General features: G+C 40.7%; 9 protein-coding genes across 10 annotated transcripts; 4 read left to right on the top strand and 5 right to left on the bottom strand.

Moving 5' to 3' along the window:
- Positions 1-360: 360 nt before the first annotated feature.
- LOC115624664 (calumenin-B) lies at positions 361-1,809 on the top strand. Its single transcript, XM_030519452.1, has 2 exons — positions 361-872; positions 935-1,809. The coding sequence occupies exons 1-2, from the start codon at positions 389-391 to the stop codon at positions 1,447-1,449; spliced, it is 999 nt and encodes a 332-aa protein (XP_030375312.1). The 5' UTR covers positions 361-388; the 3' UTR covers positions 1,450-1,809.
- A 1,342-nt stretch (positions 1,810-3,151) lies between these two features.
- LOC115624552 (ras-related protein Rac1) lies at positions 3,152-5,050 on the bottom strand. The gene has a single exon (XM_030519277.1). The coding sequence runs from the start codon at positions 4,763-4,765 to the stop codon at positions 4,187-4,189; it is 579 nt and encodes a 192-aa protein (XP_030375137.1). The 5' UTR covers positions 4,766-5,050; the 3' UTR covers positions 3,152-4,186.
- Positions 5,051-6,219: 1,169 nt separating this feature from the next.
- Positions 6,220-9,366, top strand: LOC115624817 (transcriptional regulator CRZ2). 2 transcript variants are annotated; one of them, XM_030519664.1, is made up of 2 exons: positions 6,220-6,687; positions 6,778-9,366. In XM_030519664.1, the coding sequence occupies exon 2, from the start codon at positions 6,845-6,847 to the stop codon at positions 8,894-8,896; it is 2,052 nt and encodes a 683-aa protein (XP_030375524.1). In that variant the 5' UTR covers positions 6,220-6,687; positions 6,778-6,844; the 3' UTR covers positions 8,897-9,366. The 2 variants fall into 2 exon arrangements, with proteins under 2 accessions (XP_030375524.1, XP_030375523.1); XM_030519663.1 differs by having other exon boundaries at positions 6,757-9,366.
- Positions 9,367-9,463: 97 nt separating this feature from the next.
- Positions 9,464-10,247, bottom strand: LOC115624818. Its single transcript, XM_030519666.1, has 3 exons — positions 10,116-10,247; positions 9,982-10,027; positions 9,464-9,880 (listed from the first exon to the last, which is right to left on the bottom strand). Exons 1-3 carry the CDS (start codon positions 10,167-10,169, stop codon positions 9,741-9,743), a joined length of 240 nt encoding a protein of 79 aa, XP_030375526.1. The 5' UTR covers positions 10,170-10,247; the 3' UTR covers positions 9,464-9,740.
- A 246-nt stretch (positions 10,248-10,493) lies between these two features.
- LOC115624619 (WD repeat-containing protein 19) lies at positions 10,494-16,244 on the bottom strand. The gene is made up of 9 exons (XM_030519369.1): positions 16,013-16,244; positions 15,226-15,948; positions 14,542-15,151; positions 13,906-14,482; positions 12,754-13,036; positions 12,519-12,693; positions 11,366-12,455; positions 10,855-11,224; positions 10,494-10,792 (listed from the first exon to the last, which is right to left on the bottom strand). The coding sequence occupies exons 1-9, from the start codon at positions 16,183-16,185 to the stop codon at positions 10,687-10,689; spliced, it is 4,107 nt and encodes a 1,368-aa protein (XP_030375229.1). The 5' UTR covers positions 16,186-16,244; the 3' UTR covers positions 10,494-10,686.
- A 397-nt stretch (positions 16,245-16,641) lies between these two features.
- Positions 16,642-18,132, top strand: LOC115624588 (solute carrier family 66 member 3). The gene is made up of 4 exons (XM_030519326.1): positions 16,642-16,832; positions 16,893-17,152; positions 17,665-17,785; positions 17,846-18,132. Exons 1-4 carry the CDS (start codon positions 16,694-16,696, stop codon positions 17,974-17,976), a joined length of 651 nt encoding a protein of 216 aa, XP_030375186.1. The 5' UTR covers positions 16,642-16,693; the 3' UTR covers positions 17,977-18,132.
- On the bottom strand, positions 18,052-21,473 carry LOC115624587 (NF-X1-type zinc finger protein NFXL1). Its single transcript, XM_030519325.1, has 9 exons — positions 21,320-21,473; positions 20,555-21,180; positions 20,341-20,499; positions 20,157-20,270; positions 19,981-20,097; positions 19,793-19,924; positions 19,340-19,720; positions 18,632-19,087; positions 18,052-18,574 (listed from the first exon to the last, which is right to left on the bottom strand). The coding sequence occupies exons 1-9, from the start codon at positions 21,429-21,431 to the stop codon at positions 18,149-18,151; spliced, it is 2,523 nt and encodes an 840-aa protein (XP_030375185.1). The 5' UTR covers positions 21,432-21,473; the 3' UTR covers positions 18,052-18,148.
- Positions 21,474-22,043: 570 nt separating this feature from the next.
- On the top strand, positions 22,044-24,306 carry LOC115624599 (phosphatidylserine lipase ABHD16A). Its single transcript, XM_030519339.1, has 8 exons — positions 22,044-22,189; positions 22,254-22,310; positions 22,373-22,680; positions 22,734-22,888; positions 22,938-23,096; positions 23,161-23,605; positions 23,666-23,933; positions 23,990-24,306. Exons 1-8 carry the CDS (start codon positions 22,121-22,123, stop codon positions 24,098-24,100), a joined length of 1,572 nt encoding a protein of 523 aa, XP_030375199.1. The 5' UTR covers positions 22,044-22,120; the 3' UTR covers positions 24,101-24,306.
- On the bottom strand, positions 24,307-25,083 carry LOC115624598 (zinc finger matrin-type protein 2). The gene is made up of 2 exons (XM_030519338.1): positions 24,953-25,083; positions 24,307-24,884 (listed from the first exon to the last, which is right to left on the bottom strand). The coding sequence occupies exons 1-2, from the start codon at positions 25,053-25,055 to the stop codon at positions 24,403-24,405; spliced, it is 585 nt and encodes a 194-aa protein (XP_030375198.1). The 5' UTR covers positions 25,056-25,083; the 3' UTR covers positions 24,307-24,402.
- Positions 25,084-25,099: the final 16 nt, after the last annotated feature.

Raw genomic sequence — 25,099 nt, 5'->3', positions numbered from 1 at the left:
TAAATACCCAGTAGAATATTATCAAATTTACCGTTTTTTGGATGAAATATAAATTCGATTTGAAATTTAACGATTGTGAACACAAATCGAAATTAATTGGTAAATGTTTTAAAATTCGAGCTTTAATATTAACTATGTGTCTGACATTTATACATACACGCTTATTTATATATTATAAGAACAATATTTGTTACGATTTGCTACATACATATGTATATGTTTATTGATAACAATTTAAGAGTTTGATAACACTGGAAACTAAAACTCTTAGAACATTTGGAACCAGTTCAGTTCGCTATTTAGATCAATTTGAACAGTGATTTCAGTAGATGGAGCAGTCTTGCCACCGGTCTCTCTATAACTTCTCATTAGTCTCTGAATAGTCAAGATGAAATGTGCGCACGTCGGATGGTCGTCGCTTGCGACGCTGTTACTTGTTGCGATAAGTCTTGTTACTGCCTCCAGCATACCGGCGGGCGATGAACTGCCTCCACATGATCCGTTGGAGAAAGATTCTCATCATGCCAAGCACTTTGATTTCGGCGAACACAATCCGCAGTACGACCACGAATCGTTTTTGGGCGCTGACGAGGCAAAGAAGTTCGATGAGCTATCGCCGGAGGAGAGTAAGCGGCGATTGGGTCTGATTGTGGACCGCATCGACGAGAACAAAGACGGCTTTGTAACTCAGGCAGAGCTGAAGAACTGGATAAAGTACACCCAACGCCGCTACATAGACGAGGATGTTGGCCGCTTGTGGAAGCAGCACAATCCGGATAACAACAAAACAATCAGTTGGGACAGTTATCGCCAGCATGTGTATGGCTTTATGGATGACCTTGACAAGGAGGAGTTGGAGAGAGAGGAGCATGGTAAGCAAGAAAAGAATGTGGTATAAGAAAGTGCGCGTCCAAAATACAACAATTCATTGCAGGCTTTTCGTATAAGACGATGCTGGCTCGCGATCGACGTCGGTGGGCCGTCGCAGACACTGACTTGGACGATAGCTTGACCCGTGAGGAGTTTGCCGCCTTCTTGCATCCAGAGGACCATCCAGCAATGCGCGATGTGGTGCTCAAGGAGACTACAGAAGACTTGGACAAGGATAAAGATGGCAAAATTTCTGTGGATGAATACATTGGAGACATGTACAAGCCATCAGAGCCAGATGAGGAGGAGCCCGAGTGGGTATTAAGCGAACGTGAGGCATTCGCTAAGTTTCGTGACACAGACAAGGACGGCTACCTTAACGAGGAGGAAGTGCGTCAATGGATTGTGCCCCCCGATTTCGATCATGCTGAAAGCGAAGCCAAGCATCTCATTTTCGAGGCCGATCATGACAATGACGACCAATTGACCAAGGCGGAAGTTCTCGAAAAGTATGACGTGTTCGTCGGCTCACAGGCCACGGACTTTGGTGAAGCCTTGGCCCGCCATGACGAATTTTAATTTCCAAGCACTGAATCTATCACCTGATCTATGAGATTACCCATGTTTAGTTTAGTCCAATATTCTTATCTCGAATGGCCATTGGGGCAAATGTGGAAACGAATAATGCCAAATAATTTGTAACTAATTATAAGCAACTTCAAAGTGCATTAAAAAGAAATTAGCGTAAAGATAATCTTTGTACATACACACATATGGACGTTTCTCACACGACACAATTATGTTAGACCTAAAATATTGTGATTTGATTTTAGTGTCTAATTGAAGCCCATATTGATTGGCCGAATGATTGTGTATATGAATGTACATACACGTCAGCATGAATAAAATGGACGTGTGGTCCAGACTGTGCCTAAGATAGATACACATACATATGTAGGTACATTTTTAATATTTCTGTTTATGGACACGTCACCAGCAAATGGCCGGCATCCACAACACACGCACATATGCATACATACGTTATAAACAGGCCTTTGTAAAATACATGTATACATATGTATGTATGTACATGTATAAGTATGTATACATATCAACTGCATACTCATAAACATAAAACGCTTTTGCTGTTGCCGTTCTCCGATTATACATAATTTCCAGCTGCGAGAACAGAACATTCCAGCATAAAATAAATCTTGCGCCACATTCGGCTGTTTTGTTTTAAACGCTGATGGGGCTTTCAACTCGTCGGCTGGATTTCGCGCTGAGATAAGCATTTTGTGCGGGCCATCCGGGCTCACACTAACTGGGATGGTGTCAGTTGAACCGCTCAGACTGTGTAACCAGAGCACATGTCGAATGTCTACAGAAGAGACATTTTCATGGCAATAAAAACAAATTCGAACATTTATTTTCCAACTTAAAGCCATTTAAAATAGGCTTGTTAAGAATGGGAAAATAAAGTCGCCACCGAACAACTCAATGAATTTGTCTCAATGGACTTTATACGAATAGTATAAAAATGTGATAGGCACAGTAAAAATGCGTACCATTTACCAATTTATGAACTTTTTTATTAATATGATGCTCAGATTTATTATTAAATTTTACGATTTTTCGCAACCAAGTCAATGAAGTAGAAGATATACAGGGTGTGCCATCTTTTATGTCGGTATGTAAACATATTCAATCTTTGAAAATAAACAACCGATTTTCAAGTATGAGATATTTTTATTTAATTTGGTTCTGTACAATTTCTTGAACTGAGGTTTTCAACACTGGTCTACTCAAATCAATCGGTTCACTAATGACAAAGATATTCAATATTTACATACCGACATAAAAGATGGCGCACCCTGTAGAAGCGTTGGATCTCAATACACTAATGGTAGACTGCCATATCTAATAGAAACTTGGTATAATTTATTCCAAATTTGTTTTGCCAAGTCGTAAAAACCATTGTTTGTATGTTTTGTGATTGATAATATATTCATCGAATATTACATATGTATCCAAAACTTGCGATCAAACATTGCGTTCCACCTTCTTTCTTCTAGCACTGGAATTAAACAGCTTAAACAAAAAATATACTACTAGTTGTATATATGGTAGTTAAAAATAAAAACTAATGTGGAAACTTCTTCTAAAACAATGTAAAAAAGAATCGTTAAAAAACTGGGTTGTTTCATTTTCTAATGTTTTCGTTTGTTTCATCTACATAGATTCCACAGATATACCACACAAAAGTTTAATATTTTTTATTCTTTATTGATTTCCATTGAAATAGACACGTTTATATAATTAATTCTTCTGGCTTGAATATTTAAAATACAAAATATTCAAAGATTTTTGTATTGAAATCTTCTTTCTCTGAATTTGTGTTGTATTTTTAATCAGTACATAGTATACGAAGGACTTCATCTTATACATAGTTCCAGGATCTTGGCCATTTTAAAAAGTTCGTCTCAATTTTAATGCAGACCCCAGATGGTAATCTTTTTGACTTGCAATAGGAAAGATCCGATAGATTTACATTTTACCTGTCACATCTCCAAACATTTCAATCAACACCTAAATACAATATGTAATTATGTATGTATGTATGTAATTGCAATGGAACGTTTCTCTCTGCTTCATCTACAAACAGGCGGCTTGCCCTTAACATTTTTATGCTGTTGCGGCTATTCGGCTCCTTAGATAGGTTTCATTTATTTTTATATATATATATATTTTTTTTTTTGGTTTTACCTCAGTTATACAACATTAATTTTAATTACAAAAATGTTAAATAATACAATACAGATTAATGGTTTCTTTTCAAATAGAAATATCGCGACAACTTTAAGTTCAAATTAATGCACATGGAAATGAAAACAAAACACTAAAACGACGACAGCGACAGTGTTACAAATACTTCGAACGAACTTAATAGTTAAGAAAAAATAAGCTCTTGCTGACCACGAGCTCCGCGAGCAACGTGCGTCGGCAGTGGAGTTGCATCTCCACGCCTACACTAGTTAGTGAAAAATTTAACAAAAGTTTAAAACACTCACAAGATAATTGGAGACGCGTCAATTGCCAAAGCGGACGTCGTATGGTTAAGGAAAAGTCCTTAAGACGATCGCTGAACACGCTTGCTGCCTGCTAGTTGCGTATAATTGTTATCATTAAGATTATTACGTTTACATAGATTGAAATATCAAATTATGATTTTGGGAACGCTCCGTGAAGTCAAACAGACATATACAAAGCTTTGTGGGCGTGCATGTGTGGGAGTATATGGTGGAGTGCTTTAAATTTACAGCAAGGTGCACTTGCGCTTCGACTTGGGTTGCAGCACAGGGCAGAGCACCGATCGTATAGCCTCATCAAATACGGTCTTCAGGCCCTTTTGCGTCAGCGCCGAGCATTCCAAATATTTGACAGCTCCGATTTCCTTGGCCATAGCCAGACCCTGCGGATATGTAATGGGCGCCAGCTTCTTGTCACGCAGTTTCTCAATCGTGTTCTTGTCATCGCGCAAATCCAGTTTGGTACCCACTAGTATGATTGGGGTGCTGGGACAATGATGACGTACCTCCGGATACCATTTGGCGCGTACATTCTCGAACGATGCCGGATTTACCAGCGAGAAGCAAATGAGGAAGACATCGGTCTGTGGGTACGACAGTGGGCGCAAGCGATCGTAGTCCTCTTGGCCAGCTGTATCCCAAAGACCCAAGTTGATGGGTTTGGCGTCTACCATCACGTTGGCTGAGTAGTTATCGAACACGGTGGGTATGTATTCGCCGGGAAAAGCGTTTGTTGTGTAGCTGATGAGCAGGCATGTCTTACCCACTGCGCCATCACCGACGACGACACACTTAATCGCCTGCATATTGTTGCGTTACTATTGTATTGCTTTGTGTTTGTGTCTTTATGTATGTGGCAGGCTTCACTATTGTGCGGCAGTGGCGCGGTAGGGGGTGGAAGTGTCGGTGTTGTTGGGCGAGGGCTGTTGCTGCTTCTAATAGCGGCGACTAAATAAGCGGCAAAAACAACGAATGCACTTTGAATAGACGCAGGTGCAAGCTTTCGCGACTTCTTTGGGGTCGCAGCGATACGTGCGCGTTCATAAGTCGCTTTAAAATCGTGTTTTTTGTGCGTTGGATTTCCTTTCCAAAAATGTATGTAATTTCTAAAGAATAGAGACTTCAGGGATGTACTTGGGCTGCCTATCGGCCGGCTCGATGATGATAGAGTGCTCGCGTTCAAAAGCTGTGTGGTACAATACCTTTTTAAATGCCTATTTGTCAACTGTAACTAGTAATTGTATACCCGCCAATGATTTAGATTCGATTAAATGTATTACAGCACAAAATGGCCAAATAATTATACAGACTTTCAAACTGACATTCTATTATTAAATTTCAAATTACCTTTTAAATTAATTTGTGCGAACTGATTTTCGAAACAAACCTTATAATTTTTCAGTTGGGCCGGCATAGTTCAACGGCTAGCTAGCAGGAATCCCACAATGTGACTTCTTTCCCTAGTAGGCACTCTGTTCGGATCATCACCGCATAAACATGATTTAAAAACTACTTTACTGTAAGAGTTATCGCTTTAAAAAATGTCAAACATGACAGTTAAGACATGAAGGTTAAGACCAAAAGTTATAAAACTCTGAAACTTGAAACGTACATACATATGTATATATGTACATACATATATATTTCGCAGTGTGACCAAACGCCTTCAGAAAATAAAATCAAAACATTTGGAAACATAACATTCAATTCAATTCTTTTATGTTTTTCTATTCATAATTATATTCTTGGGATTTAAAAATAATTGGAGCAAATTTTTTATTGGTTGTCCACTTGTTATAGAGGTCATTTCCTTAAATTATTCAAATTAATTAAATTAATTTATTCCTTTCTTTAATACCTGGCTCTAGTTTCTCCACCTGTTTGAACTTATAGTATAGAAAAAGCATATGTTATTAATTTTAAAATACTCTAATAAAACAAAATAAATCAAAATAAATGTAGAAGTCCTGGGCTGTTATCCGCTGGGAGGATTAATTACCGAGTCAAAGAGCTTACGCTCTATTTAAAGTGAGGAAGGCTACAAACTCAAACAATAAAACGACTTTAATACACAAAATAGATAGCGGAAAATATTTAAAGGATATAACATAAAATACATACATGCATAATATATTTACCACATTTATTTCGCTTTAAATAGCCGGTACGGGGAGGCAACCCTGACTAGTTCCACTTATCGATAGCGATTATTAAGAGAAAAAGTAAATGAATACATAAATAAAATTCATTTTTCATACGATTTAAATATATTAAACTGAAATTAAATAAAATTTTAACTTAATTGAACAGAAATTTAAACCATCCGCCTCTAAGCTGACTTGTTCCATACATACACAAAACAAAGCCAACACAGGGTTGCATTTGGCTTTGTCGCTGTCAAACACCAACACCAACAAAAGTGTACGCAGGAGAAAGTACTTGAGCCATTTTGGAAAATACAATTCCGCCATATTTACCGGCAAAATTCAAAATATTTACATTGTTGGTAAACATTTGGCACCACTTAAACACAATTTGGAAACAATTGAACAGCAAAGATAAACAAGAAGAGCATAAAGCGCAGCATTACCAGACGAGCTCTGCTGCTGCTGCTGCCGACGCAGCGCGTAGCCCCACGCACCTATGACAATACAAAAGTAATATAGGAGAAAAAGCCAAAGGCACAAAGCAAACTACCAGACTCATACAACCTGCAACTAGATTGTTGGTAAGTTTTTCATTTCAAATTGGATCTGCGAAAAGTTTGATTGACTATTTGCTGACACTGACGTTAAAGCGCCCCCGTACACACACTCAGGTAGTGTTATACACACACACAAAAAGTAACGCCAAGAACGGCGTCGGACGGTGACTTCAACTTCACAATGACGAGTCACAACCACGGTGGCAACTTCCAGCCGCGAGCGCCAATTGTTAAAAATTTGTCGTTGGCCGCGGCAGCCGTTCCCCTGCCGATATCCTCAACGCACAACACAACTTCGCCATTGTATTTTACGCACGTTCTGCCACCCACAACGACCGTTGAGGAACATCCATATACCAGCGAGCTGGATGCGGCAGATCATATGTGTGACAACGAAAATTTTTTAATCGAAGAGATCATTGATGAGCGCGATGATGACGGCAACATAGTCGTGGATCAGGGAGAATTTTTTATATCTGGTGATGTATATGAATACTGTCCAGTACCCGATAGTCTCACCTCAGTTGGAGTTGCTACGGCCGATGCCCTGCCGCCGTCAATTATAATGCAACAGGCCAGTGACGATGAAGCTGACGAGGATGAGCTGGAAAATGACGATGTAGAAGAGGAGGAAGAAGCTGTGCCTGTAAGCGCAATAACGCGTGATGCTAATGCTTTTGAGATCGCTTCAAAAATGCTGACAACCATCGAATCGACCACCATTAAGGAGGAGCAACTGGAGAACGATTATTATATGAAGTCAGTCGAAGATTCAAATAGCTCGAACGCTCAAGACTTTAAACCCTTTGGTCGACCAGAACGCACGATTACAGCGAAGCGCTGGAAGCAAACAAAAGTGCCCATACGTATCACACAGGATGAGTTCAATGTAACACTGTGGTCCTCACTGAACTCAGAAGACGAAGACGAGGAATTCGAACAGGATCTCGATCTTGAAGAGCAAGTGGATCATAACATGGGAAAAAATAACAGTGCAACGACAATAACACCTGATGTTAACGATTCCTCATCCATGCAAAAACTCATCATAGATGAACACATTCTCTCCGAAAATATGCATCACGATGTACTCAGTGATGGCATTGGAAACGAGTATGTTATATTGCCGGATCCGTTTAGTGCTTCCGCTGTTACAGATGTGGAGGAGGTGGTCAACGCATTTATGGGCGATGTTAAAGGTGAAGATGACAGTCAATCTCTCAGTGAACAGTATATCTATTCGGATAATCAGCTGGAAGAAACGTACCGGAACATTGAGCTAATTGAGAATATGCCCAATCCAGTTGAGCTGGGCCCACCTTCCACATCTCTGCCCCAGCTACCTCCCACAAATACGCCGCGGGTGGCTAAAGTCCTTACGCCAACGACGACGACATCGCCATCAGTAGCGGTGCAAGCAACACTTCCAAAACTGGTTCTTCAGAACAGCAGCACGAACGTACGCCTGAAATCAACGAATGTAAAAGCTTCAAAACGCACCCCCGTCATCACTAATATCGGAGCATTTGGAAACAACTCGGCACCCCCTCCGCTGGCGCCCGCCAGCAATTTAGCGGTTATACAGCGTGTGTCCAATTCTCGTCCCGCCACCACAGTCACCAGCAGCAATGGAATGCAAAAGTTGCCCTCGATTTTATGTCACAACAAAGCAACTAGCAATGCGGTAATCACTACGGTATCAGCAGCGGCAGCTCTGGAGGAGGAAGATGGCTCCAAGTTCCGTTGTACGCATCGCGGCTGCAACAAGGAGTTCCGCAATCACTCAGCCATGCGTAAGCATATGCACACGCATGGTCCACGCGGGCATGTGTGCAATGTTTGTGGAAAGAGTTTTGTTGAGAGCTCCAAACTGAAGCGCCACCAGCTGGTACACACTGGTGAGAAGCCCTTTGAATGCACCTTTGAGGGTTGTGGAAAACGGTTCTCGCTAGACTTCAATCTTCGCACCCATGTGCGCATTCACACTGGTGATCGACCGTATCATTGCCCCATCGATGGCTGCTCTAAGTGCTTCGCCCAGTCCACCAATCTCAAGTCCCACATGCTAACACATACGAAGACTAAACGAAAGTGGCCGAGGTCAACACAGGTTAATACCAAGACGCCACTGGTGGCTCGCTATGGACGCCTTGAATATGGTGAAGATCCTACGTTCGTATATGTCGAGTCTAATGATGAATTAACATCGGTGCTGCTGGAAAGCACATCCTAACAAGCAGCTGCGCTGGCTGTCTGATGTGTATATAGTTAGTTTGTAACGCAACTCTGCTCCTTGTAAGATTGGCGATCGCACTAATTTTAGAGAACGAACGAAAGTTAGCTTTTAGTTACATGCATATATAAATTAGTTTGGTAATTTTGCTGCATGGAGTGCAGACACTTGGTGTCTGCCGTCCATTAAACACTAGCAGTAGGCTCTATTTTATTTAAGGAATGAAAGCGATGAGGGCAGTGCAAGATTTAAAATACCTGCACATATACATACATAGTTCGTAGCTCGTACTAGGAAATAAGTGTCTATGTAGCCCGTGTCCCCTAACTATACACTCACAATATATAATATATTTTCTGTGCATGGTAAATTGCTTTCAGCGATTTCTGCAGTCACTCGAATAACAAAAAGACGCACCACTTTTCTATACATATATATGTATAATTAAATAATATAAAATGCATATGAACATATAAAAATAGGCTATATTTTTATAATGAAATTCTAACTTTTAGTGTATTAAAGCGTGAAGTAAAAGTATATAAAAAAAAGTAAGAGTAAGTGTAATTATTTGAATTGTGTATTTATTTTTACAGGTTAACCCAAACGCAAAAACTTTCAACTAATGCTAACTAGAAAAATACTATAGGTGTGTTGAGCTAAAGTCGATAAGTTGATGTAATCAATTCTTCTAGGATAGTGATTAATATTATGGAACCCCTTTCCATACCTTAGACAGAATTCATTGCCATCATGATTAAGGTTTGTGATGAGTGCTGTTAGCGTATAAAGAATATGAACATAATTGGATTGTAACTTAAGCTGATTCTGCAACTGCCGATGACTATGTGACCTTTATGCCTTGTCCTTGTTTAACGCCTGGCAATACATCTGGCACGAAACCAAAAAGATTACCGGTGAAGGAAAGCAGCACTGAATAGTTAAAGTACCAGAAAATACAGAATAACGTCAAGAATATAACATCTGCGGTTCAAGATAAGAAATCAGTATTAATCAGGCACCATAAATAAATAAATACAATTCTCCCAGCAATGGCTGGCATGCTCGCATTGAGAATTACTTACGTATCGTAACACGTTCCCATTTCTCCACCATATACAGCTCCGTGACCTGTCGTACGCACCATATAAAAACACATTAAGAGGCATTAATTAAAGAAATTTGTGGAATTCATTGGTCATGGGGAGAGTGTACGCACCATCAAGTAACGAAACCACCAGTAACTGGCAAAATCGATAATATTATCCAGCATAATGATGTTTACAGTCTATTACAAAAAAGATGAAAGCACGTTTCAAAAAAAAATAATTTATTATAAAATATAATAATATATCAACAAGAATATTTTTCGATGGACCGCAAATAAGTGGTGTGAAAGCATCGATTTAGCATTTATCGATGTCGATTTCATCGATTTATATCGATGTTTATTTCATCAAATGAACGATTTCAAAATGTTAACGGTCCCTTTTGCTGGGAAAAGAAACAGCATAAATATCAGCGTAATCTGATGTGAAGAGAAAAAAATTGTTATCCCATATTTTTGTACTTCATTTGTGAATTCAATCTAACCCAGTTTATTGTTTTACCTAATAACCTACTACATATACGCAAATTGTCTACATAAGTATTTTCAAAAAGTTTACGGAAACTACATAAGTACAGGAAAATAAAGCGCTTAAAGTGATTTATGTGAATTGTAACTTAGTAATATGTTTTGGTGTTGTTTAGTGCAGTCTATTCGGTTGCTTATGTCTAGGCTGATGCATTCAAGAAGCAGCCAATATATAGGGGCGAATATCCTCTACGTCCAGCAATCGTTCGGGAGCCACCTGCTCGCCACACATGGGACATTCACCGTTCTCAGAGAGTATTCTAAACAAAAGACGAAGAGAATGTAGTATAATCAGTTTTAAGTCATTTAAGACGCGTAGTACTTCTCCATTTCGGCACGAAAGCACGGAAAATCACATTCGGGGCACGAAGTCATATGTTGTTTGATGATGTGCTGGCCCGTGGCAATACATATTGGCAGTGTGGTTTTGCAATTGTAGCAGGTCACTTCCATGTTAGCCAAGTTTGCATCACATATGGGGCACTCCATGGTTTCATCATCGATTTCGTCACGAAGCTGCTTAATTCCCTTCGGAGCCTTACGCACAATGGACTCGATCTTCTTTATATAGCGCCCATCCAGTTGGTTTCGGTAGTCCGGCCGCATTAGCATTGAGGCATAGGTGAACGCCGACTTCTTGAGACCAGCACGATGACACTCTATCACGGTTGAAGTGAGTATTGGTATAATATCTGAGGATAAAAGAAAATAGTATTGATTTTAAACATGTTGGGATGTTCCTGTTTTAATAGAACAGAAACAGAGGTTAAGCACACAGAGGTGCTTCTTGATTCAATTGAATATCCTTGCCAAGATCAGTCAAAGAGACTTACGTTCCGGAAATTGCGAAATGTTAGCTGCCACTTGCACCAGAAGCTTAGCGGCCAGCAAATGGTTTCCCAGCTTCACATGAATGCGCACCAACGTGTAGCGATGTAGCAAAATCAAATTATGACGCATTTCTGCTGTTGCGAACTGTATGTTTGTGTTGCGGCGTAGCTCTTGGTACATGGAGTAGAGTAGATCTCGTGCAGATTTGTAGTTCCCTGCTAACTGTTCCTGGTTGGCGATAATAACAGCAGTCTTGACCGCATCTTTGTAGTGCCTGCGCGCCATATACAATCGAAACAGATATCGCGGGTCCTTGGGAGCCCCATCCACTTCTCCTAGCAAAAACTCAATAAGTTGTGATGCTAACTGCTCGTTGTTAGACGTGGCCACGCAGTCAATTGCCAGCGAAAGAGACTGTGACTCCTCGTTACTGAAAGCCGAGGCCTTTATCAAAAACCGCAGCGCCTTTGTGAACTCCCGGGCAAGGAAATAATATTTGCCAGCCAGCAGCGTGTACTTTTCGCTTTCAAAGTAGTGCGCCAATGCCAGATAATCGCCAGACTTAGCGTTCTCATAGCGTTCGAGCAGCTCACCATACCGACGACACTGACCATGGCGCTGAGCCAGAGCAAAGGCCTCCTCCACGCATCCGCAAATGACCAGAAACTGCAATGCCTGCTCCACGTCGCCGATCTTCTGATAGAATTTGGCCAACAATCTCGCTGCGTCTATCGAGCGTGACTCGATAACTATCTCGGAGGCTGCATGAGGATCGCACAAATGATCCAAGTAGATACGCACACATGCGTCCAAGTCACCCGCTTTGCGATAGCTGCTAATAGCGTCCTCAAAGTGACCGTCGGATTCCTTGGCCTTTGCGTAGGCGGCATGCAGTTTAGTGCTCTTTACATGCGTCAGAATTTGGTTAGCCTTGTGCCACATTTTTAGTGCAATATAGTGAGCGCAAGCCTCGTCGTAATAGCCACCGCGCTCGTATAGACCGGCAGCCTCGGTCAGATGTCCAACGGTGGCAAGAAGCTCGGCGCAATCAAAGAGCAGCTGCTTGTCCTGAAGCTCCACAGCGTATTGTATCTGGGAATTTGTAAGATATGCCGTCAAGGATTTAAAAAAATTATGAGTGGAGCCAAAACTTACGCCGCGCCGAAAGTCGCCGGCCCGTATGGATGTACGTGCTATACCCATCTTACATTGTCGCACATGTTCTGCGTACTCGGGATTACTCTGTAGCAGCGTCGGCACCGTGTCATCGTTGATGAGGTCTTCTTTGTAGCCTTTTTCGTAGTGATACAAAGCGTCAGCATAGTTACCTCTGCGTGGGAAAACAATCATATATATGGCTTATGAAAAAAAAGAAGTTACTCCTACGCACGTGAACTCCAATTGCTGGGCATATTCGCGCGCTATATAAGGGACCTCATTCAATTCATACTTGTGGGCCAGCATAAGCGCTTGTTCCCACTGCAGCAAATCCCGGCAAAGGTCGAGCGCGGCTCGCGTATAAGCACCCTTGAGCATATAATCCTTGGCCTGCTCGTACTGAGCAAGTAGCATGCAGCAACATCCGCTCAACATATTCATATCCTCGATGTACCGCACCTCTTCTAGTGCTGCGACCATAGCTGCATCACCTAGCTTGCGATAGGCACCTAGAGCTTTCAAAATGGACACATTTGTTACTTTAACTTAAATGAGATTTTTTGCACCAGTCGATGCTAAGTATAGCAGATATTTTAATAAATGTAATAGTAGTTAATAGGGTAGTTAATAGGTCAAGAGTAAGTTCTAATGGTTTATTTATGTGTCGTCTATTGTTGCTTCTAAAATTTAATAAATAATACATTTGTTTACAAATTAAGTAATTTTGAGTTTACTTTTTATCTCTAGTCTACTACTTACTACTGACTTATTGTTGAAAAAAATATATAAATGTGATACCTTGAGTTTTTTTTTTTAAATTAAACTTAATGAATCATCATTGCTTAATGGGTTTTATTTTTTTGCTCAAATATACTGATTATTGGTAGAGTTGTAAAGTATGTATAACATAAATTTAATTAATATATTGGAATGAATGAAAAAATAACCGTTATTTTGTCATTTTTATAATAACACTTATAATTATTACAGTCCCTGGAATTTTTGTTGTAAGATTATATATAATTTACTTATGCTGTCTGCTGCTTGTCAAATACTTTGTAGGCGCAAGCAAAAATAACTTCTCTGTTTATATCTTTAATATTTCAGTATGCATATATGTATATACACTTATTGTGTTTTTAAAATAAATAAATGTTAATAAAATAATAAAGTGAAAAACATCAGATTAATTCATTTAGCAAAATAAATGTCTGGCAATCATATAAATGTGTATCAATATTGGGTGGTTCTACCTCCGATGCTGTACTGATCATACTTTGCGAGACCTGCCTTCTTCTATTTACACTTTTTTACTTTTCTTCGCATTGATAAAGTATTGGAAAGAAAAGAATTCAGTGCCCATTGAGTTTTTATTCGAACTTACCAATTTCTGGCTCCAAGTCGGCTATTGCCTGCTCCCCGAGCTCACGCCAAGCACTGCTTAAGCCCATCTGATCGCAGGCTTTGAAGGCTTCGCTGTACTTTTTAAGGCGCAGCAACAATTGCATGTTGCCCATCTGACTATTGTTTGGGTTCACAACGTGCGTGCTAAGTGACTGTGTAGCATACTGTCCGCCATCAATATGGAGCGCCATCTCGCCCGCACAGAGCAGCAGCGGAAACTGACCGGGATTTAGTTTGGACTCGCCAACTTTAAGCGTGTGCTTGCCCTTAACAGAGTACCGCACGAACACGTGCGTGTTCACGATGCGCGCGTCGTAGCTAATGAAAATATTCGACTGAGTTAAATCCCAAATGCAGCCTAGACACTGTTTGGGCAGGTCCATAATCAACAAGGCCTCATCCAAAGCGGGAAGATATATGAATCCCTGGTTATTATCATCAATGAAAATAGTTTTAGTGCCTTCAATATCTGGGTATAAACTAGTGATTCCCATGCTGTGACGGTATATTGAGCAAACGTCCCATTTCTCCAAGGAGTAAAATACGAGATGTCCAATCTGTAAAGGCGTATAGATTTAACACTAGTTTCACTCAATCGCACTCAAAGGGCATTTACGTCTGTGGCAAAGATAAGTAGATCCTGCGTTATACCAAAGCATGTGATGACTGCATCGCTTAGTGTAGGCAGAGCGTTTGGAAAGCATTGTTGAAGCTTATCCTTTACATTTGGGTTGTCAGCAGTAATAGCCTGGAGGAAAAGCTGTGGGGGACATAGAACCGCACAATAGTCTGCATTCATTTTCATGGCGGCAATACTACGTGGCATGTCACGCTCATTTCTTAACAAACGCGGTTCTTCGCCCAGGCTCTTCCCCAAATCGTAGAACCAGATGTGTTTGTCAACGCCAGCGGCTAAGTTATATGGGCCCAAAGCCAGGAATGTGGGCTCTGATTCAAGGGAGAGGCGAAAAGGTAACGGTTTAGACTTTTCCGGCGCGTAAACATATATTGAAACTTCGGCCAGGCTACTAAGCATGACAATTCGCGGAGGCGATACTGCAAACATGCTTGGCACCTTGACATAGGTGTACACAGCTCCGCCACTCGTAGTGACAGCCATAAGCTGGCCATCCGGCGACCAATCAATCATTTGCACGCTGGCATGATCGGGTACCGTTATTATGTGTTCCGTTTCCTGCAGGTTCGTTATGGAGTGTATTTTGATACTGTTGAGGGAATAATGTGCATGAAATTATAGCATATGTAAGTATGCCGAAAAAACACTACTAACATCACTTACTTATCATCACCACAGGAGGCCACAATGTCTAAAGACGGGCAGTAGGCCAAGCTCGCTAACGTGTCTTTATGATTCTTTACTTGCCACAGCTCCTGGCCGACGTCTTTGGGATGCGTCGAGATGGCGACTACATGTCCATTAGAAAACCCGAGCAGAATGTAACCTTCACCAAACCATTTATGCTGCAGCAATGAACCATAACGACTTTGAAATCCCAGCTCCGTTGGATTGTCTGGTTCCGGTAAGTAGTACAGAAACAATGTGCGCTTTCCAATGATCATGCTGATGGCATTATCTCCTGCGATGCGCTCGTCGTTAGCCATTTCAGCAAAGTACATATCGGAAGGCACATCACGCAGTTGAACAATTCTCATTGAATCGCCCTCCTCATTGCTTAACGAGAAACTCTTGTCGTCAGATCCAAGAGCGAGGAGGTTTTGTGCCGACCAAGCACCACAAGTGATTCGTTTAGTGTGTTTGCCTAACACTGGAGTGCGTTTCCCCGTGCGGTGGTTGTAGATAGCCAAATTGCCACGCCCCGTTCCTACTGCCAACAGTTGCTCCTGTTTTGACCACAAAATGCAGGTGAGTGGATCACGTAGGCCAGACTCTATGCTTATTTTTTGTTCTGTGGCCGCTTCCCAAAGCGTAATGTTGGGAGAGCTGGAGGTAATGATTCCCAGTAATTCACCATCGCTGTCCCATGCAAAGCCGGAGCAGAGACTGTAATGGCATATTTAATGTAAGGAATATTATGAATGGAGTTATGGAATGGTTTGAAGCTTACCCGACTAGAATTAAGCGCTGCACTAGCTGACCCTGACGGTTATATATCGCCACAGATCCATCGGTACCCGTCGTAGCAAGAAGTGTGCCGGTGCTTCCTTTTTGCCAAATAAAGTACACATCTCCAATGCCGTGTGGTTCGTCATATTTGTAAAGTATTTTCTCAAAAGACATTGTTCATTAGCACGTGTAGCCCAGTTTCTTAAAATATTGCACTTATTTCCATCGTCAGCCATGGATTCTGAATCTTTTTCACCCTTGTCAAAAATTTGTTGTTGAAATGGCCGTTGCTATAGCAACAAGTGGCCACGGTCAGAGATGAGAAATTTTTAAGAACCTGTTACATAGTCCAAACCCTTAACAAGTCGCAAGTCACGTGGATGACAAAAATACAAATATTTCAAAAAAATAAAGGCATGTCCTAATATATCGCGTTTATTTTTTAAAATACATTGTATTTAATACAACTATAGACGCATTCTTCTTATTGACGTTGTTTTATATAGTTTAATATTAACCTCCTTTAGGGATTCAAAATACCGCAACTTTCGCGCCAACACAGCCCAGAAATTAACGGCACTGCCAACTCGGGGAAAAAAAATCTGCGTGGGCGAGAATTAGTAACATCTGTATCTCGACTAAACACGGCACTTATTATAAGATTAGAGAGCGGGCTGTTAAGATGGACGCTGTAAATACTTATTTTGAGAAAGGTGCTTTACTAGTAATAGCTGACTTGCTAAGCTTAATAACTGTGACTTCATGCCTCGTTATAAAAGTGCCGCAAATAAATACCATAAGGCAAAACCAATCTTCGAAAGGTAACTGAAAATAAGCTGAAATATGGCTGAAACACAATTGATACGAAATTCTCCTGCAAGGAATAAGTGTGTTTGGACTATGCCTGGAACTTTTTAGCTACACAGTGATGATATCCTACAACTACAGCAGTGGCTATGATTTCTTATCTTACATGGAGTATCCGGTGCTGTTGTTGCAGGAATATGCGCTTATCTATTATGCTTTCAAATATCAGGATCTTTTGGGTATCAGGACGCAGATAGTAGCCGTACTCTATATGATTATAGCGACTCTTATCTATCTTAAACTGTTCCCAATAATTATTCTTACATTCCTGGTGGTGAGTACCTCTAGAAAAATATGTATTTATGACAAATTATATAAAAATATAGTCGCATATAGACAGGGACAGTCCGCTATCTTTCCCACATATTTAAGCCGACATTCGTCACCAGGTAAATTGATTAGAGTTCGGGGACAGTCAGCGGCCTATTGGTTTGTCTATCTATATATACACATACATACAATATAAATTAAGATAACAATATATACATATATATATATGAGCATATATGTACGCAAAAATAACTTGTTTTTAATTAATCATTAACATTAGACATTTTCCCCTTTGAAGCACTTTGTTAAAATGCTGCGTTTTGGGTTTTGCTTCCGAAGGGTCCGAAAACAAATAGAAATATGCGGTGTTTTAATTTGGTAGTTTGTTTCAAGGTCAAGTGGTTTCTAGCTGTGTTGCTATTTATATTTTTATGTTGACATGGGGCAACATATATAGATACATACATATATTTTATTTAACACCGGTTATTTTATATTGTCATATAATTTTGACAGCCCTTCTGCACACCAATTGGAGCTACTAGCAAGGTTTTGCAATTACTTGCCATATTAAGAACGAAGGATGCCAGTTCAGTCAGCCGCACCACTTGGGCTCTATCTGCTTTCACCAACATGAGTAAGCAATACTTTTTTTTAAATAAATGCAATAAATACCATTTTGATGCCCCTTCTGCAGCTCGCATATATACGGTGTATGTTCAGTCCCACGATTGGATGTTGCTTTCAAACTTCTTGATATCGACGTTCCTTAGCGCTTCTGTTTTTGCGGCTGCATGCGTTTACAAGAAGAAGGCCAAGAAGGCTTAAATTAAATACGACTGGATTACGATGAAATGCACGACTTCCACGCTCATTGAACATATACTCGAAGCACAAAACAAATCCAATTTGTGTCCGTTGTGTTAGTTAATTTGTTTATGTATTAATTTCCTTAGACAATTTCATTAAGTATTTTTAACTCTACCTATCTGTGTTTGTTTTAACTGTCCGCATAAAAACCTATGCCTATGGCGGCCAAGACCGCGAGCAGGGCCAGCCCATAGATTGCCAGGCGATGCCAATTAATCAGAGGTTTGGCTGGTTCGGTTTCGATTAGTTTACGTTCTCTTTGTTTACGCTTGCCAAATTTCTGCTCGAATTTCTCAAGCTCTATGCGCCTCTTTCTGTCCTCTTCGAGCAATTTCTGCTCAATTTCCTGTCGTTCGGCAGCCTCGACTCTTTGCCGTTCTGCAGCGCAATAGGCATCACAATCCAAGGACACTTGACCAGCTCGATTTTTATCACAAGAGATTTCCAACTTGATTCTTTTGCATTTACAATAAATGCGGACTTTCTTGCGACACAGCTCCGGATTTGGGCATTTTCCAGGGTGGCAAGTTGTCATGCATCGATGGCCGCAAGCAAACTGTAAATGTTACAAATGTTATATCCAGATGTTCTGCGAATCTTTAAATTCAATTACATTTTTCAAGCAGCGATTACCGCAACTCCGAAATTTCTGCTGCCGTTCAACAATTTCCTGTATGGTGCTCTTTTCGTCGAAGAACTCATTGCACTTGTAGACAACCTGATTCAGACCGCAATGGCATTTACTTTTGATAATTACATTGCAAGGCATGCATGGTGGTGGATGACAAGATCTTGGACAAGCATGTATGCAACCCGAAGGTCGTGGGACTGCACAGCCCTCCTCGCATTTAGCGCACCCGGATTGCTCATTCATATCCTGAAGATTGGGCACGGCATGGCAGACAAGATTGCATTTATGATTGCCACACTTCAATTTCCGAGCACATTTACGCTGACAGGATGAAGGCTTGGAGTTCCAGCATGGCCACATAGCTACTTCGTGGCCTCCAATACATGTGACGTTGACGCTTTGCTCACAACGCGGATGAGGCTGTGCTTTATACTCATACTAGAAATAAACAAGATATTTTAAATAATGAAGAATTTAATAGTATTTAAAATTGGTAGCATGATAAATGTTGCATCAGGCAATCTAATCCAATACATAATATATACATAATCCAACCAACGTTTATGATCGAAAGATCCCTATTTCTTAAATAGGAAATTTACGGGTAAAATTGATTAGTTTGAGTTTTACGAGTAAAACTTACTTATATTTAAATGTATAACCATATAATATCTGCGAAAATGATCTTACCTTTTTTGCGCTTGCTGATGATATAGGAACTCGTATTGCTGCGTGACAACGTGCCTTGCAAATGTGTCCACAACCGCTGATATCATTTGGCAGATTGCATGGTTGTCCACAAGGCGGGCACTCTCCCTTGTGGCAACGATGTTTAACGCTATGATGACATTTAGACGTGATACGACAGAGCTCCAGACAAATAATCCTAGCATTACGCTCCCGCCCACAGGGTACGCTTTTTCTCGTCTTACCGCAACGACAATTTACCTGGGACTCCAGTTTGCATGGATAGCAAGGACCATTGTGGCAGACGGACTGACATTTGTGTTTGTTGCAACTCAACTGTTTGCCACAGATCTTTTCACATGGTGGACACTGATCTCCACAGCACTAAAAGAGGTCAGAAAAAGGACATCAAATTTTTGAGAGTATATATATTTTTTTCGTATTTATCCTATATACCTTTCGATTGCACACATGCTTCCCACAGTCACGCATGCGCTTGCACTTGGTCTCGCATGTAAATTCCTTGGAACAGGGAAGCTCTTTTTCGTGCTGCCCGCACCTGCATCGTTTTTTGGTGATAACTAAACACTGGAAGAATTTGTTTTGAAATAGCTTTTGAGTGGAATGTTTGCAGCAGCTCATACCAAATTACAAGATCCCCGATGACAGCGCTGGGTGCATGTGTGGAGTCCGCAGGGGAGGAGTTTCTGACAGGTGTCGCCACAAGTGTCAATCGCTAGACTGCAAGGACCAACTTTGCTCTATGAAAAATAACGGTATTGTTAATATTCGGCTAAGAATCATTTTAATGCAGACATACGCTCTTGCCGCAGGGACACGTGCGAGGCAAACCCAAGGGACAATCCCCACAACTTCCATAGTGACAAACTCGTTCGCAAAAATGCAGACCACAAGAATAGGCAGCCCCACAAACCTATAAAAATGTTAAAGAGGAAACCGTCAAAATGTAATGCCGATTCTAGGTGTAATGGTTATTTCCGTACTCTTTTACATTTCCATTTAAGCTCCGAGCAGTTTACCGTCTTCACCTCTCGATTGCACTCGCAGGGCTGCTTACTCTTATTCGTACACGGCGGACACTGGCCTGGTCTATGACATATTTGATTGCATAAATGCTTTCCACATTTCAGTAATTCATTACACTGCAAATTAAAATAGTGCTAAGTGCATTCCAGACAAATCTTTATGCTTGCTTACAATTTGCTGGCATTGCCAGTGCTTATCAATGCAGCGCATCGAGCGAGGGGCTGACTTGCCACAAAGGCAGGAGCTGTGAGCCAATTGAGCGCAGGGTGGACATGGACCAGGATGGCAGAGCAACTTGCAGTCGTGTCCACATTTTGGCTGTAAGAGTTTGCTACAAATTTCTCCACAAGAGTGTGGAACAAGAAATGGCTCTGGTTTCGGGTCCAACTCCTTCCCACAAAAACATTCGTATTGCTTTGGTCGTTCGCCTGGTAAGTACTCCTTGCGGCACTGGGGGCAGCACCAGTGTAGCTGTTTATGCCGCTTTGGTGGCACATATTCACCCATAAAATTATAGTAACCTTGCTCGCCATTTTGCTGTTCCACCTTGGTTTTCATCTGCATCAGACTATCATTAGCCCAACGCTGAATGCAGTTCAAGTGAAAGAAACAGTAACAGCTCTGACACGACCATATCGCCTCAACGCGTCGTATGCTACCGATGCAAATCAAACAGGTAGCCGCTCCAGAATGCAACGCATTTTGAAGGAACGTTGCTGTGCGTCCCATGCTATGGCCATTGCTACTGTTGGCTGAGCTGCGTTCCGATGGCGGCTGATAGTGCTCATAAAGCAAATCTGCAATATATCAGCGGCAATTAGTAATGTACGATCCCTTCTTACATACAAATGCACGTAAAGAAATATGTACATACATGTGTATGTACATGTGTACTTAATAAATGTGTCCACGTCGCAACGCATTGTTGTGGCTTACCCAGTATGCGTGTTTCATCCAGCTCGCCTTCATCTTCAGAACTGGAGGCATAGTTTTCAACAAGCTTTTGAGCCGCCGCATTTTTGGCCTGAATTTGAGCTATCTTTTTCATTTTTAATTAAGTATAGTATCTGTGGAATTAAGTCCGAGATGGTGCAGCCCGGCTATTAAAAAAAGGTTAAGGGGTGCGAAAACAGTTCCAAATGACATTTAGGTTCATATTACTTTTCCACTTGCTGCGGTAAATTTGTTGCACCAAATTATGTTGAACGCCTATTTAGAGATGCTCCATAAAAGTTCTCCAGTGTGACCAAACAAACTTCGCGAAGTACCGTATCACAATTTTATAAAGAAATAATAACACAAATAATAACATAAATGTATTATTGTGGATGGTTGTTTTCTTTGAAGAAATTATTGAACGACCTTATTAGCTTGATTCCATTACCATCATGCAGTAAATTGAAGTTTACCAGTCTTTTTTATTTGTCCACTTTTTCATTTCATGAACTGATTTCAATTTTAAATAAATTTATCTACTGCAAAGAGCATTACATACGTACATACTAACAAAGTATGCAAAAGATGGACATGTATATACTTATGTATGTAGCATAGCAGGAATAGCAGAATGAACTAGTGGAACTAATAACAAAAGCTGCAACATCACATCTGATGTTTTGTGACACCCTGGCATTTTCACATCAGACTTTCACATTACGAGAAAAAAAAAACTGATAAATCATCAAAAATTAGTGATTATCAATATTTTAATACTGTTACAAGACAAGCTGCAACAAAATGAGTATCCTAAATTACATATTTGGGCCCAAGTTGTATATGGAGTATAAGGGAGTGCCAGAACCTCAGGTTGGTTGCTAAAATTTGGTCAGCATAGTCGACCAAATGCTAAAATGTTTTCTGTAAATTGCAGAGAAAGATGTACGAGCCCGGAGCAGCAGAGAAATTTGGAGATCAAATTCTATCAACGGTGGGAACTCACAAACACATGCAGACATTGACTTCTAATAACTTTGTTTTTTCATTTGACAGCTATCGGTAATGTGGAACATTAGCTACTATACATCCCCCCTAATCATTACATTTTTGTATCGGCGCGGATACTTTGTGGCAGAGTCGATGCCAACATTGGCTAAAATAACGACAAGCGTTGGCCTTATTGTGATGATATCGTTATTTATGCGTGGCATCGGGCGCTTACAATCCCGCGCTTACTCAAGCATGATGAAGGCTCTGGAACAGGCCAAAGCCAACAAAACATGCGGAGATGCTGACCTGCGTCGCTTTGATTTTGAGTTCAGTGCTTGGCCGGTTGACTTCGATGTGGGGAGCACGGATGAGTAAAATTTTCCTGACTTACCATCTACTCGGTATTAATTTTTCCATATTTCAGTGATAAAAAGAAATCACTAAATGTTAATAGCCGACGCAGTGGTTCGCTTAAGATTGCCACACTACCATGTGAATTGGCAGCATATTTGGCTATAAGTACATTTGGCCTATCTATGATGTATCCGGGCTCAGTGAAACTTTTGCAGAAGTTCATGCGTATGTAATATTCTAATTGTGATTCCGAATGTACAATATTCCTTTTCAGGACCCATGTTAATTTCTGGACGTGCAAAACTAATTGAGGACGACAATGGATTACGGTACAAAATCAAAACGATCGATTCAAACGAAATTGACACTGTATTTGTTGACAACCGCAATGATAATATTGGCAACGGAAAGACCCTGGTTATATGCTCTGAAGGTTAATATTTATATATAAACAAACGAAATCTCCAGTTTCATATGTACGTTCCCTGAATTCCCAGGCAACGCTGGTTTTTACGAGATCGGAATAATGGCTACACCAATTGCGCTCAAATACTCCGTGTTGGGCTGGAATCATCCGGGATTTGAAGGAAGCACTGGCAAGCCGTACCCTGAACAAGATAGAAACGCAATTGATGCAGTGGTTCAGTTTGCAATCCAACAGCTAGGCTTCGCAGTCGAGGACATTATTTTGTATGGGTGGAGTATTGGCGGTTTTAGCACGCTAGTAGCGGCCTCAAATTATGCCGGTGTCAAGGGAGTTATATTGGACGCAACTTTCGACGATGTTCTGTATTTGGCGGAAACTCGTATGCCTACGAGCCTTTCTGGCATCGTCAAAATTGCTATACGTAATTACTGTAACCTGAACAATTCGGAACTTGCCATGAAGTACCACGGTCCCATTTTATTGATTCGACGCACTGAAGATGAAATTATCGCTGAGTAAGTACAGCTTTAAATAAAATTCCTAGGCTCAGACTAATCAAGTTTTCTAACTATCAGGGATAACCGTATCGAAACGAACCGTGGAAACTTTCTAACACTGTCTGTGCTTAAGTATAGGTACCCAAACATTTTTAGAGCAGCACAAATAGGAAAAGCCACTAACATGCTGTCGAAGCCCTTGGAAGTTTCTAATTTCACAGTTGCGGAAGAAAAACTGTGCATGTCGCGTCTTATTACATATGCGTCCGATCAAGGAAAATCCTTTCCTATGCTAATCGGCGAGGACTATTCAGAGGAAGTGCTTAATCAAATGGCTATGTTTTTGGTAAGATGTTCAATGCGATGAGCTTTGCAACAAAATAATAATTTTTGTACTTTCAGTTACGTAAGCATTTGCGGGACTTTAGCTCAACCCACTGCTCCCAACTACCGGGCGAGTTCTTTAGCATTCCGTGGGATATACCCACCGAACATGGTTTCGTATTCACATAAAAAATATTATAAAGTATGCGAATATGACGCTCTTAAGTATAGATTTAGTGAAATGGTTTTAGTCCTTTGCATTTGACTGCTTATTTAAATATACACTTCTTGGGCACAGTCGGGAGGAATACATATAGACGATATTTGGGACATGATTGTCGTACATGCATAAAGATACAAACAAATAAATTTATAAAATAAACGTCGCAAACAAATTCTCTTGTTCGAGTGTATTTTTATTCCACTACTACTTTTATTATGTATTATTTTGTACATTACAGCTAAAAATAATCGAATTAACCACTTAAAGCTTAAGAGTTTTTCTTTGACCCACCAAAACCAGAGAAACCCATTATGGCAGCCATGTCGTCAGGTAAGCCAGTACTAAAGTCGTCGGCATCATCTGCTTTTCGTTTGCGTTCTTTTCTTTTTTCCTTTCTATGTTCTTTATAGCGGTCTTCTTCCTCCTTGGCCTCGCGTAATCTTCTTTCTAGCTCGTAGTCTTTTTGTTTCTCCTCCATTTTCTTTTTGTTTTGTTGAAAGCGCTCCTTCACTTGATCAACGGTGCTCCGCTCGACCTTCATTGACATGCCCAGATTGCGTTGGTGCTTTTTTCCATTTATATGGTCCAGAAAATTAATTGAATCCTTCACAACACAGTCACACACATTGCAATAGTAGCCGCCAGATTGCGATGTGGGAGTGTTTTTGTTAATCACAACGCTCTTGCCCAACTTACTGTCAAGATCCACCTTGTAGTCCCGTCTTTTAAGATTTTCCCGCTGCACAGGCTCTGTGGGTAAAATAGTAAAAGTTAGGCCAATTTTTTGGGTTTGGATCAACTTTCACTGATGTTCTTACCCTCCTCCTTTGTGACTGCTTGATTGAGCAGTCGCTCCTGGGCCAGCTTCTGGTACTCAGCTTTGTCCCATTTTCTACGGTGGTCATCTGGGCGCATCGTCATCTTGTTGCTCTGTTTTTTATTATTAAAATGTTTTTATATTGGTG

This window comes from Scaptodrosophila lebanonensis, unplaced genomic scaffold (genome assembly GCF_003285725.1).
Source record: "Scaptodrosophila lebanonensis strain 11010-0011.00,11010-0021.00 unplaced genomic scaffold, SlebRS2 tig00000061-arrow-pilon, whole genome shotgun sequence".
Taxonomy (NCBI): Eukaryota; Metazoa; Arthropoda; class Insecta; order Diptera; family Drosophilidae; genus Scaptodrosophila; species Scaptodrosophila lebanonensis.
This window is presented reverse-complemented; position numbering and strand designations above follow the sequence as displayed.